General features: G+C 49.1%; 1 protein-coding gene across 1 annotated transcript in view; it reads left to right on the forward strand.

Moving 5' to 3' along the window:
* Positions 1 to 14,238, forward strand: part of LOC144691683 (suppressor of tumorigenicity 14 protein homolog) — a 117,311-nt gene that overhangs the window by 10,104 nt on the left and 92,969 nt on the right. The window contains exon 2 of the mRNA XM_078560014.1: positions 1,679 to 1,818. Coding sequence (XP_078416140.1) covers positions 1,679 to 1,818 — 140 coding nt within the window. The remainder of the gene's footprint in view (positions 1 to 1,678; positions 1,819 to 14,238) is intronic.

Genomic DNA, 14,238 nt, shown 5'->3' on the forward strand with positions numbered 1-14,238 from the left:
AAATGTTCTTACTTATTTCAGTTGTTTTAAAAGAATTTATTCACCTATTTCATGCTCAAGGTGGAGAATTATCTTAATCCCTTATTACCAAGTGATGCATTCATATTCTGTTGCACAGATTCACAATAGACATTCAGATCTTTCCAAATGACTATGTCATTGAAGCAACATCAGATCCATACTAGCTGATCATTTAGTTGCATGACTATTGAAACAGGTAAATAGGATGCTTGAGAATAAATGGATCAATAAGGGATCAGAGGAGAATTAAATTTGGGGTGTGGGATCAGATAATCTGGATCTGTGATGTCAGACTGAACAGTAATGCAACTTAAACAAAATCAAAAATTGCTGGAAAAACTCAGCGGGTCTGATAGCATCTGTGGAGAGGAAGACGGAGTTAACATTTTGAGTCTGTATGACTCTTCATCAGAACTAAAGAGAAATAGAAATGTGGTGAAATATAAGCTGTTTAAGGGGGGTGGGACAGGTGGAGCTGGATAGAAGGCCAGTGATAGGTGGAGGCAAAGAAGAGATTGCCAAAGATGTCATAAACAAAAGGTCAAAGGAGTGTTGATGGTGGTGATACTGGCTAAAGGATGTGCTAATGGTGACATTAAGGGTAGAAAGCAGGATGAGCAAGTGACAGATAGCCCTAGTTGGGGTGGGGTGGGGGGAAGGGATCGAAATAGCCTAAAAGGTAGAGATAAAACAATGGATGGAAATAAATTTTAAAACTAAAAATAGAAATAGGTGGGTAAAGAAAAATATATTTATTTTTCTTTTTCCACCTATTTCTATTATAACTTTTAAAATTTATTCCCAACCATTGTTGTATCACCACCTTTTAGCCTATTTCAACCCCTTCCCCAGCCCCCACTAGGGCCATCTGTCACATCCTGCTTTCTACCCTTAATGTCACCATTAGCACATCCTTTAGCCAGTATCACCACCGTCAACACCCCTTTGACCTTTAGTATATGACATCTTTGGCAATCTCTCCTTTTCCTCTACCTATCACTGGCCTTCTATCCAGTTCCACCTGCCCCACCCCCCTTAAACAGCTTATATTTCACCACATTTCTATTTCTCTTTAGTTCTGATGAAGAGTCATACGGACTCGAAACATTAACTCTGTCTTCCTCTATACAGATGCTGTCAGACCTGCTGAGTTTTTCTAGCAATTTTTGTTTTTGTTTCAGATTTCCAGCATCTGCAGAATTTTGCTTTTATCTTAGTAATGCAACTTAATTTGCTTTATCTTATGCTGAGATCGTTTTGAAAATTTTGTACAATTGCTGCAGTGTTTTGCTTTGCTAAAATACAAAGCTGTCTTCCAATGCAAATGATTTGTTGGCCATAAAGACCAAAGCAATCAATTACTTTTGAAACAGAACATTGCTTTCTGCTGAAGCCTTAGGTATTTGCTGCCCCCATCTTTCATCAAAGGGTAGTATAAGTCTCAGTGTAACTTCTGAACATATTCTTTGTAGTATAGTTTTGAAATGACACTAGTTGACTATTCTCATGCATTGTAGGATTTGGTATATTGCCATTCCTGCTTAAGAAATGCCAATTGAATAAATTAGAATTATTTTGAAAAACCAGTTCTTAATTTTTAACTGTATATGAAACCAGCTTTACACAATATTCAAATAGCTGTATCTTCACTTGACAGGATATGCTCCAGCAGCCAACTCTTTCCTTTGCAGACCTTCACTGTGACATCATCAGGGAATGTAATGTTGGCCATATTCTTTTCACAATCCCAGCATATGAATCAGTTTGAAGCAACAGTGCAATACATCAAGACAATAAGTGAGTCTACCTTACAATGTTTCCAGCTGTTTAGTTTTATAAGAGATTTAAGCACATGAGCATGCCAATGAAGTGAGTAACCTTTCCCAGATATCTTTGATTTCATACATACATGAAAATGTATGTATACTTCATACAAAATTCTGGAGGCATTTGCAATCCTGCATGAATATAAAAAATATACCAGCAGACTGGTAGCTGGCTGATGCAACCTAATTAACAGAACAATAAGCTGAATAACTACAGACTAGTTAGTCTAATGTTAGTTGTACGTAAACTCTTACAACTCATAATTCTGGGTCAAATTAATAAGCATATGGAATGCAACAAAGGGCAAAGCATTACAGATTTGCTGTAAGCAAGCTGTGTTTGATAAATTCAGTGGAGTTTTTTTTTAAATAAATGAGTTTATCGATAAAAGAAATGCAGTGTGTTTGGATTTTAAGAAAGTGCTCAGTAAGATTTGTTACAGGAGCCTTATAAAAATTCAGGTACAAGATACAGGGCGGGATTTTCCTTTCTGGAGACTAAGGGCAGTGGTGGGCGGGAAACTCGGCGTGATTCCCGCTGGGCAGTGGGATGGATTTTTGCGCCCGATTTTCTGTTACTCAGCTCATTAAGTATGCATCAACAAGGAGCTCATTGAATCTCATGGTGCAGCAGGCAGTGAGTTGCCCGCCCTGCCATTCTTTTTTTTAAAATTAATTCCTGGGATCTTTTTTCATTCATTCATGGGATGTGGGCGTCACTGGTTTGTCCATCAAGGGATTAATTGGTTCTCAAGAGCAAATTATCTCTGATCCTCCACCAACTTTTGTTCTTTTTTAAAATTTATTCTTTCAAGGGATGTGGGCTCCGCTGTCTGGGCCAACATTTATTGCCCATCCCTAGTTGCCCTTGAGAAGGTGGCGGTGAGCTGCCTCCTTGAACCGCTGCAGTCCATGTGGTGTAGGTACACCCACAGTGCTGTTAGGGAGGGAGTTCCAGGATTTTGGCCCAGCGACAGTGAAGGAACGGCAATATATTTCCAAATCAGGATGGTGAGTGACTTGGAGGGGACTTCCAGGTGGTGGTGTTCCCATCTATCTGCTGCTCTTGTCCTTCTCGATGGTAATGGTTGTGGATTTAGAAGGTGCTGCCTAAGGACCTTTGGTGAGTTGCTGCAGTGCATCTTGTAGATGGTACTCACTGCTGCTACTGCTGGTGGAGGGAGTGAATGTTTGTGGATGGGGTGCCAATCAAGTGGGCTGCTTTGTCTCAAATGGTGTCAAGCTTGTTGAGTGTTGTTGGAGCTGCACTCATCCAGGCAAGTGGAGAATATTCCATCACACTGCTGACCTGTGCCTTGTAGATGGTGGACTTGCTTTGGGAAGTCAGGAAATGAGTTACTCACCGCAGGATTCCTAGCCTCTGACCTGATTTTGTAGCCACAGTTTTTATATGGCTGGTCTAGTTCAGTTTCTGGTTGATGGTTACCCCCAGGGATGTTCATAGTGGGTGATTCAGTGATGGTAATGCCATTGAATATCAAGGGTCGATAGTTAGATTCTCTCTTGTTGGAGATGGTCATTGCCTGGCACTTGTGTGGCGCGAATGTTACTTGCCTCTTGTCAGCCCAAGCCTGGATATTATCCAGATCTTGCTGCATTTGGACTTGGACTGCTTCATTATTTGAGGACTTGTGAACAGTGCTGAACATTATGCAATCATCAGTGAACATCCCCACTTCTGGCCTTATGAAGGAAGGAAGGTCATTGATGAAGCTCATGAAGATGGTTGGGCCTAGGACAATACTCTGAGAACTCCTGCAGTGATGTCCTGGAGCTGAGATGATGAACCTCCAATAACCAGAACCATCTTCCTTTGCATTAGGTATGACTCCAACCAGTGGAGAGTTTCCCCCATGATTTCTATTGACTCCAGTTTTGCTAGGGCTCCTTGATGCCACACTCAGTCAAATGCTGCCTTGGTGTCAAGGGCAGTCAATCTCACCCCACCTCTGGAGTTCAGCTCTTTTGTCAATGTTTGAACCAAGATTGTAATGAGGTCAGGTGCTGAGTGGCCCTGGTGGAACCCAAACTGGGCGTCAGTGAGCAGGTTATTGCTAAGCAAGTGCTGCTTGATAGCACTGTTGATGACCCCTTCCATTACTTTACTGATGATCGAGAGTAGACTGATGGGAGGTAATTGGCTGGGTTGGTTTTGTCCTGTTTTTGTGGACAGGACATATCTGGGCAATTTTCCACATTGCTAGGTAGATGCCAGTGCTGTAGCTGTACTGGAACAGCTTAGCGAGGGGCAAGGCAAGTTCTAGAGCACAAGTCTTCAGTACTATTGACAGAATATTGTCAGGGCCCATAGCTTTTGCACTATCCAGTGCCTTCAGCCATTTCTCGACATCATGTGGGGTGAATCTAATTGGCTGAAGACTGGCATCTGTGATGCTGGGGACCTCTGAAGGAGGCTGAGATGGGTCATCCATTCAGCACTCTTGGCTGAAAATTGTAGCAAATGCTTCAGCCTTATCTTTTGCACTGATATGCTGGTCTCCCCATCATTGAGGATGGGTATATTTGTGGAGCCTCCTCCTCCACTGAGTTGTTTAATTGTCCACCACCATTCCCGACTGGATGTGGCAGGATTGCAGAGTTAGATCTGATCCGTTGGACATATCATGGGGTTTGAAGATCCTGGCGCTATATTTAAATAGCACCCACTGTACAGCAGGTGTGGGCTGAATGCCTGCATTACCATGACTACCAAGCACAACAAACCCTCGGCTCCACAGTTCAGCAAGGCCTCCATTGTAATTCTCCTTCAGGCTGTCCAGGAAAGACAGGAGGTCCTCTTTCCTTAGGACGGGAGCTAAAGGTCCTCACACATGACCACACCGGCCTGGGAGGAGGTCACCAGGGAAGTTACTGCCTGTGGCCAACAGAAAAGGATCACCCCGCAGTGCAGGAAATAAATGAATGATCTGATTGACTCTGCCAGAGCAAATGAAACTTCTACTCACTTCAAACTCACACTCTCATAAGGGCATCAGGCAGCCTAAGAGTTAGAGTCCACAGGGATGTCACACTACCAGCAGATGGGACAGACATCAGCATTTAAGGTCTGCCAGCCACTTTAAGATCACCATCTCATGTAAAATCCTGCACAAATAATCCCTTCCTGGAGAAGGGTCAGCACACACAACAGGCGTCTGAAATGCTCTTTCATCCATAGCACACAGTTAATTCACCTGTCTTTATGCAGGACAAGATCGCCCACAACTGATGGGAGCAAGCAAAGACTGGAGGGCAGACCCCAGGGCTCAGGACACTCTCCTCTCATGAGCAACAAGCAGCAGAGCTCGCCGGAGAGGATAGAGATCATTCCTGCGCTGAAGGTGAGATCGGCCTCCCCCAACAAGCCAGTGTGGGCCCATCCAGTATACATTGGCCAAACGCAGACAATGAATGTGAGTTATAGTAGAGGAGAATGCCTAGTCAATCATTAATTGTCTATCCTGCCTATTCCAGACACCAGCAGGAAAAGTCAGAGGAAGATGCCATGCAAGTGCCTCAGCCCCAGACACCAGACCACCTCAGATGGGGATTCTGAGGAAGCATCTGATGAAGACCCGTCACTGCATTCACCGGCACCTCCACCAGCTCAGATACACACACCTCGGTGGGCCCTAGTTCTAGCGCAGGCTTGGGGTCACATTCTAGTGATCACCTCGTGTCCACAGGCAGAGGCAGTGACAACCGAGGTCTCTGACACTCGGAGAACTGCTACAGACCAGGCCCCTGCTGAGTCCAAATCTGATGACGAGCCTCTGCAATCGGCCCGGAGAGGAATGTTGGAGATGCAAAGAGAGGTGGGGGAACACCAGGCAGAGTTGTCAGGAGCCGTCACCAGACTGGAACGAAGGATGGAGGAGTCCGTCAATGTTCTGTCTGATGTTGTGGCTCTGGCCTGTGAATGCATTAAGCCTCCATGGGCAGGGTTGCAGTGGCTTTGGGAGAACCAGGCCCAGCAATTTCTGTTGAATTTGAATCAGAGCTGCACACCATCACTCTAGCCATGGGTGTGTTCTAGCAGTGGCTAGGCGAGAAGGGGACTGGACATGACCTCCCTTTAGGTTCCCCTTCTCCTCAAGGAGTTAGGTAGGTGCCCCTGGACACCCAATAGGAGGGGAATCCCCGCCAGACACTCCAGGGGCATCCACCCAGGACACTCCGAGGGCGGCCTACTGCTCCAAATCCCCGCTGCCTGTGCTCCGCTCTACTCCAGCAGGTCAGGCCGAGGGGGGTGCACCTGCCACAGAGCAGGAGGCCCTTAGTAAGCTGGGCTATGAAGGCTTCAGGCGTCCAAAGTCATCTCAGACAACAGGGCATAGCAGTCTGCCTCTACCACTGCTGTGGATGTCAGGGCTGCACCTAAATGTAGAGTTAGCAAATCTAAGTTTTGGATGGTGGCATGGGTGTTCGTTGACTGTACGTAATATGTACCGTTGTAAGTATATTTTGCGTTTATCCCGCTCCAAGTCTGAAGTTTTGAATGGCTAATCAATGTGATGAAAGGTTCTACGTTCATTCCACCCCCACAGTTATTTCCCATCTTGTCAGTTTCATTTGGTATCACCCAATCTCATCATGGTGCCTTTAGTTCCACAGCTGTGACATGAACAAAGGCATTTTCTATATCAAAATGATGGCTGGACAAGACACATGTAACCCTTGCATCTTAGGCAGGCATTAAGTGACCTCATGGGAATTGTTCATCAAGGTTAGTGATTATCCTGATACTGCCACACTGAAGTGTGCAGTCTGTGGATGTTATATGTATTTGTTGTGACCAACATTGAAGTTTTTTCACCCAAATGGAATGCAATGGTATTTATTTTATGACTGTGAAGTTTTGGTATTATTCATCATCGAGCACCACAGCCTTTCATGCCTCCCTGCAGTGTAATTTTGTCTCAGTGTTTAAGCTGCCATACCTGCAGATTATTTCCAGAATCTTCTGTTTTTATTTCATATTGCCAGCATATGTAGCATTTTGCTTTAGTGTAGGAAATGTTGCAGCATGGATAGAAAATTGAAAACAATGGGCAGAAATGGCATTGAGCGGGCGGCCGTGTGCCAGACCCGCTCGAGCATAAAATGACACGCGATGATGTCGGGCGAGCGTCCTGACGTCATCACGCGATATTTCGGTTGGCGGGCGCACGCGGGAGTCGGTGTATGCACCACCAACAATTAACAGGCCTATTAAGCCCATTAACGTTCTAATTGAATGAAATTGTTCGCTGCCCGTCCAACCTTACGGTTGGCGGGATGAGGTTTCCAGCAACAATTAAAAATTAAACAAAAATTTTTCAAATTCATTCATAACATGTCCCTGCTCGTGTGACAGAGTTACATGAGGGGGCATGTTGTTAACATTGCTAACTTTTTTATTTTTAATGTTATAAATCTTCAGCTCCCCGAGGCAGCTCTGTGCCTCAGGAAGCTTGCGCGCGCTTGCGCGAACTTCTGTGCTCTCACTCCTCCCGCCCCCATCCCGACAGCGCTGAGCGTTGCAGCGTGCAGTTCACACTGGCCGTTAATTAACCAGCCAGCATGAAATCAGTGTTGGGGCCCGATCGCGGGCAGTGGTCAGCTTCGTGATCGTTCCTGGGCCTGCCCGCCACGCCCACCCGACAAGGTAATAATGCTGGCCAGTGGATTTGGACTTTAACTTTTTGATCAGCTGGCAGTGAGGGAGCCTGGCAACATGTGGAGAACCCAGATGTTTCAGCAGCATCTTGTTCAGCAGCTTTTTAACCCAGCCACTGCATTTGCATCTGACTTGCGGGATCCCTGACTAATTAGTGTGAGTGGGTGTGATGCCGAACTGCGTCAGCCTATTTCATCTCAACTATTTAAAGGGGCCTTGCTTGAATGAGATTTGAAGCATCGTGCAAGGGTTTCTGCAGGTGCAGAAAATGCAACAATAGACTCTTAGAATCTTGCTTCGCAGATGCCTCCCTAGAGATGACACTGCAGGCTGCCGGTCCACAGAGAGATTCTATCCTTTGCTAATGGGAGGAAGAGGCCTGCCACAGAGAACAAAAAGGCATGATTGGAAATGGCTGAAGTGGTCAGCAGCAGGATTGTGCTGCCACACTCCTGGATACAATACTGGAAGAAGTTTAATGATCTAATCTGGGCAGGAAAGGTGAGTGGCATTAGCACATACAACTATATCCTGATATGGGTCTAACCCCAAACCCCTTACTCTGTCTTCCCAAGCCTACTCCTGCACATCACTCCTCATTCCAGCTTATCTTACAGTGCACACATCCCCCTCTGTCTAGGACCTCCTCACATTCCCATCTGACCATCTACCACAGACGGTCCCCGTTATCTTAATGCAATATCATGTCTTTATTCATGGTCACCCTCCACAGATGTTGTTCATCCATTCACACTCATCAGCCTCTTCTTTCCCTTCTTGCAGGAGAAGAGAGCACAGAGCGCAGGGAGAGGCAGAGCATCAGAGGTGGCCCCACAGCCATTTCCATACAGACAGCTGCAGAGGAGGAGGTGTTAAGTGGAATATCGACATATCTGGCCACCAGAGATGAAGAAATGGGAGTCTCTCATCTGCCTGCTGATAGAATTAAATATCACACGGATACGTAGCACTGAAGAAGTCATACGGCCTCGAAACATTAACTCTGTTTCTCTCTTCACAGATGCTGCCAAACATGCTGAGTTTTTCTAGCATTTTTTGTTTTTATTTCAGATTTCCAGCACCTGCAGCATTTTGCTTTTATCTTACATGGCATACAAAACTGACTCTTGTTGACTTGATGTCAGTGGCCATTGAAATATGATTGTGCACAATGATGACTTAGCACCTTCTCATCTTGACTGTTCTAATTCATGCCTTTCAGCTCCCACAGGCCTTTGAAGCCTCCAGCAGGGGGTGGTGCAGGAGGGATCCTCAGGGGAAGTCACTCATTTTGAGAACGTACTGTCACAGGACTCATGCACATTTTTCACCAGTTCAGATACGCACACCTAGGTGGGACTAGCAAGTTGTCATGTGGTGTCTCCTGCATCATAAGTGAGCAGGAGCAGCTGTTGGGGATAGGGAGAGCGGTGGAGAGTCCCTGTCAAGGCTCAGAATGCTCAGAGCTCTGAATGCACAACAAAATAAATCAAATCTGAAGCAACAGCAGAAAATGTTAGATTCTGTCAGCCTCCATGCACACTGCATTGGAACGGGATTGGAGAAGATTGTCTCTAACATAAATGCCATGATGATGTAGGCCTTCAAGGCTGATATCTATGTTTATGGAAAAAATGACCACCTTTATGGTTGACCAAGTGCATGCTGGCCCCCAGCAATTGCCTTCACTCTCAGAATGTTACCTTAAACGGGATTGATAAAAACCTTGACCTTTCAGAGCCTCACTGATTTGCAGCAAATCAGCCTCTCCAACCTGTTGCTAGCAGGAAGGTGTGGATGACCCATGAGAGGGAAGATGGAGAAAAGGGACATGGAAGTGGGGACTCTGCTCAAAGGGCTTCCATTTCTGTTTCTCCCACCTCCCTTAGTCAGAGATCCACATGTTGCTCGCTGTCCTGATGGCTGAGTCAACCCCTGCACAGATTCAGGCGGAGCATTCTTTGGTGGGGCTCTCGCAGGTTCCAAAGCCCAGAAGATATCAGCCAAGAGCATCAGAGCAGTCAGTGCATGGACCTGATTAGCCTGCCTCCAGCTCTGTTGAAGCATAGTTGGAGAAAGGAGAGTAAGGGAATGTGGTTGCATAAGGATATGCACATGGGTGTTTAATACAGTGTTAGATTGTTAAATATCTGTTTAATTTTACTATATGATTAAAATCGTTTGCTTCACTTTCTATATTGCCCATTTTTACCTGCTGTCTGCCAAGTGGCCTTCTCACTTGTGATGAATTGTAAGACAAGAGTTAATGATGAGCAATTGGTGTCTGTTAATTGTATGTATATATGATTGTGGGATTACTTTGTGCTCAGGGTTAGATGGACCAAATGGGTTCTGAATTTGGCTGTTAGGTGGATGCGCTGCCTCATTCAGTGAGTGAACTCTGCCAGGATCAGGCTAACCTAGGCATCCTGGGCACTTAGGTGCGTGCCTATCAGTGCACGTGCCACATTATGTTCCTGCTTCTCCTGTTGCTCTTCACCCTCCTCCCACCCCTCCAAAGAGACAATGCTCTCAGTACCTTCTTCCTCCTGGAGCTGTAGACTGCATTGCTGCTGTATGTTGTAGGATGCAGCAAACCACTATAGTTTTAGATACCAAGTTCGTGCATACTGAAGGGTACCCCCTAGATCTGCCCAATTACCTGAATCGCATTGTTAGCATCTTGATTACTTGCTTCATTGGCAGCTTTAGTGATCCGTTGGCTTCTTTTGTATCTCCTTGGGCATTGTTTGGTCTCCTAATGGATGTTATCAGCCAGGTTTTTAGTGGATAGCCCTTGTCTCTCAAGAAGGCAGCCACCAACTCTGCTTTTAGGTGTGAAGATCAAAGAGGCTTGACTGGCACAGGATGAAAGTATTGTGACAGCTCCCTGGGAATCTTGCACAAACATGCATGCTGATCTTTTTGTAGTTATATATAAGCTGCACATTGTTAGAGTGGAAGCCTGTTGGGTTGATCAGGTGATCTGCCACGTGTGTGCTGTTGCTGACTCTCTGGACCTGTGAGAGGCCAGCCAGAGTGGTGAAGCCGAGCAGCTGCTCATTCTGACTGGCCTCATTGATTGAAAAGGACACCTAAGGCCTGGCCCTGGCAAACACGGCATTGGTCCTGCACCTGTGAGATGCACATGTGGGCAGTAGATTGCGAATTTCTGCAAATGTCTCTTGCAGATCCCCAGAAGGAGACAGAGGCAAATATATTAAGGGCTGTGTGACTTTGACCGCCAATAACAAAGCATGCCTTCTTGGCAGGAGGTCCACTTGGCACGAGGACTTTCTCCAGGTGCCTTCAAATGTCAGTGAACTTCTCACAAAATCCTCAGCCCCCTGAGAAACTACTGCTCAGCCATATACAGGATGCTTATTCTCTGTCTGAATACACTATGTTGGGTGTATCGCCCCCTGTGAACTGGACCTCTCCACAGCGCTTCACTCTTATGAAGATGAGAAGGCTGGTGTTGCTGCTGCAGCTGCTGCTGCCAGCGTTGTTGCTTCTGCTGCTGGTGTTGTTGCTGCTGGTGTTGTTGTTTCTGCTGCTGGCGTTGTTGCTTCTGCTGCTGGCGTTGTTGCTGCTGGCGTTGTTGCTGCTGCTGCCGGCGTTGTTGCTTCTGCTACTGGCGCGTTGCTTCTGCTGCTGGTGTTGCTGCCTCTGCTGCTGGCATTGTTGCTGCTGCTGCCGGTGTTGTTGCTTCTGCTGCTGGCATTATTGCTGCTGGCATTCTTGCTTCTGCTGCTGGCGTTGTTGCTTCTGCTGCTGGCGTTGCTGCTGCTGGTGTTGTTGCTTCTGCTGCTGGCGTTGTTGCTTCTGCTGCTGGCATTGTTGCTGCTGGCGTTGTTGCTGCTGCTGCCGGCGTTGTTGCTTCTGCTACTGGCGCGTTGCTTCTGCTGCTGGTGTTGCTGCCTCTGCTGCTGACGTTGTTGCTGCTGGTGTTGTTGCTGCTGGTGTTGTTGCTGCTGGTGTTGTTGCTGCTGGTGTTGTTGCTGCTGGTGTTGTTGCTGCTGACGTTGTTGCTGCTGGTGTTGTTGCTGCTGGTGTTGTTGCTGCTGGTGTTGTTGCTGCTGGTGTTTCTGCTGCTTGTGTTGCTGCTGCTGGTGTTGTTGCTGCTGGCATTGCTGCTTCTGCTGCTGGTGTTGTTGCTTCTGCTGCTGGGGTTGTTGCTGCTTCTGCTGCTGGTGTTGCTGCCTCTGCTGCAGGTGTTGCTGCTTCTGCTGCTGGTGGTGGTGTTGCTTCTGCTGCTGGTGTTGCTGCTTCTGCTGCTGGTGTTGCTGCCACTGCTGCTGGTGTTGCTGCTTCTGCTGCTGGTGATGGTGTTGCTTCTGCTGCTGGTGTTGCTGTTTCTGCTGCTGGTGTTGCAACTTCTGCTGCTGGTGTTGCTGCTTCTGCTGCTGCTGCCGGTGGTGTTGCTGCTGCAGCTGGTGGTGTTGTTGCTGCCGGTGTTGCTGCTGCTGCCTGTGTTGCTGCTGCTGCCGCTGGTGTTGCTGCTGCTGACTGTGTTGCTGCTGCTGTCTGTGTTGCTGCAGCTGCATGTGTTGCTGCTGCCGCTGGTGTTGCTGCTGCCTGTGTTGCTGCTGCTGTCTGTGTTGCTGCAGCTGCCTGTGTTGCTGCTGCTGCAGGTGTTGTTGCTGCTGGTGTTGTTGCTGCTGGTGTTGTTGTTGTTGGTGTTGCTGCTGGTGTGGTTGCTGCTGCTGGTGTTGTTGCTGCTGGCATTGCTGCTTCTGCTGCTGGTGGTGTTGCTTCTGCTGCTGGGGTTGTTGCTGCTTCTGCTACCGGTGTTCCTGCCTCTGCTGCTTGTGTTGCTGCCTCTGCTGCTGGTGGTGGTGTTGCTGCTGCTGCCGGTGTTGCTGCTGCTGCCGGTGTTGCTGCTGCTGCCTGTGTTTCTGCTGCTTCCTGTGTTTCTGCTTCTGCTGGTGTTGCTGCTGCTGCTGGTATTGCTGCTGCCGCCGGTGTTTCTGCTGCCAGTGTTGCTGCTGCTGCCGGTGGTGCTGCTGCTGCCGGTGGTGTTGCTGCTGTCGGTGTTGCTTCTGTTGCTGGTGGTGCTGCTGCCGGTGTTGCTACTGCCGGTGTTGCTGCTGCTGCCGGTGGTGTTGCAGCTGCCATTGTTGTTGCTGGTGGTGGTGGTGTTGCTGCTGCCGGTGTTGCTGCTGCCGCCGGTGTTGCTGCCGCCGGTGTTGCTGCCGCTGGTGTTGCTGCTGCTGGTGTTGCTGCTGCTGGTGTTTCTGCTGCCGGTGTTTCTGCTGTCGGTGTTTCTGCTGCCGGTGTTTCTGCTGCTGGTGTTGCTACTGTGGTGTTGCTGCTGGTGGTGTTGCTGCTGCTGGTGTTGCTGCTTCTGCTGGTGGTGCTGCTGCCGGTGTTGCTGCTGCCGCCGGTGTTGCTGCTGCCGCCGGTGGTGCTGCTGCTGGTGTTGCTGCTGCTGCCTGTGTTGCTGCTGCCGCTGGTATTACTGCTGCCGGTGTTGCTGCTGCTGCCGGTGGTGCTGTTGCTGCTGGTGTTCCTGCTGCTGCCGGTGTTGCTGCTGCCGCTGGTATTGCTGCTGCCGGTGTTGCTGCAGCTGCCGGTGGTGCTGCTGCTGCCGGTGTTGCTGCTGCTGCCGGTGTTGCTGCTGCTGCCGGTGTTGCTGCTGCTGCCGGTGGTGTTGCTGCTGTCGGTAGTGTTGCTGCTGCCGGTGTTGCTGCTGCTGTCGGTGTTGCTGCTGCTGTCGGTGTTGCTGCTGCTGCCGGTGTTGCTGCTGCTGCCGGTGTTGCTGCTGCTGCTGGTGTTGTTGCTGCTGCCAGTAGTGTTGCTGCTGCTGCCGATGGTGCTGTTGCTGCCGGTGTTGCTGCTGCTGCCGGTGTTGCTGCTGCTGCCGGTGTTGTTGCTGCTGCTGCTAGTGTTGCTGCTGCTGCCGATGGTGTTGCTGCTGGTGGTGTTGCTGCTGCTGGTGTTGCTGCTTCCGCCGGTGGTGCTGCTGCCGGTGTTGCTGCTGCTGCCGGTGTTGCTGCTGCCGCTGGTATTGCTGCTGCCAGTGTTGCTGCTGCTGCCGATGGTGCTGTTGCTGCCGGTGTTGCTGCTGCTGCCGGTGTTGCTGCTGCTGCCGGTGTTGTTGCTGCTGCCGGTGTTGCTGCTGCTGCCGGTGTTGCTGCTGCTGCCGGTGTTGTTGCTGCTGCCAGTAGTGTTGCTGCTGCTGCCGATGGTGCTGTTGCTGCCGGTGTTGCTGCTGCTGCCGGTGTTGCTGCTGCTGCCGATGGTGTTGCTGCTGGTGCCATTGGTGTTGTTGCTGCTGGTGTTGCTTCTGCTGCCATTGGCGTTGCTGCTGCTGCTGGTGTTACTGCTGCTACTGGGGTTGCTGCTGCTGCCGGTGACGCTGCTGCCGGTGACGCTGATGCTGGTGTTGCCGCTGCTGGTGTTGCTGTTGCCGCCGGTGTTGCTGCTGCTGCCGGTGGTGCTGCTGCTGCCTGTGTTGCTGCTGCTGCCTGTGTTGCTGCTGCTGCTGGTGTTGCTGCTGCTACCGGTGGTGTTGCTGCTACCGGTGGTGTTGCTGCTGCCGGTGGTGTTGCTGCTGCCGGTGGTGTTGCTGCTGCTGGTGGTGTTGCTGCTGCTGCCGGTGTTGCTGCTGCTGCCGGTGGTGTTGCTGCTGCAGCCGGTGGTGTTGTTGCTGCCTGTGGTGTTGCTGCTGCTGCTGCTGGTGTTGCTGCTGCCTGTGTTGCTGCTGCT

This window comes from Cetorhinus maximus, chromosome 16, assembly GCF_964194155.1.
Source record: "Cetorhinus maximus chromosome 16, sCetMax3.hap1.1, whole genome shotgun sequence".
NCBI classification, from domain to species: domain Eukaryota; kingdom Metazoa; phylum Chordata; class Chondrichthyes; order Lamniformes; family Cetorhinidae; genus Cetorhinus; species Cetorhinus maximus.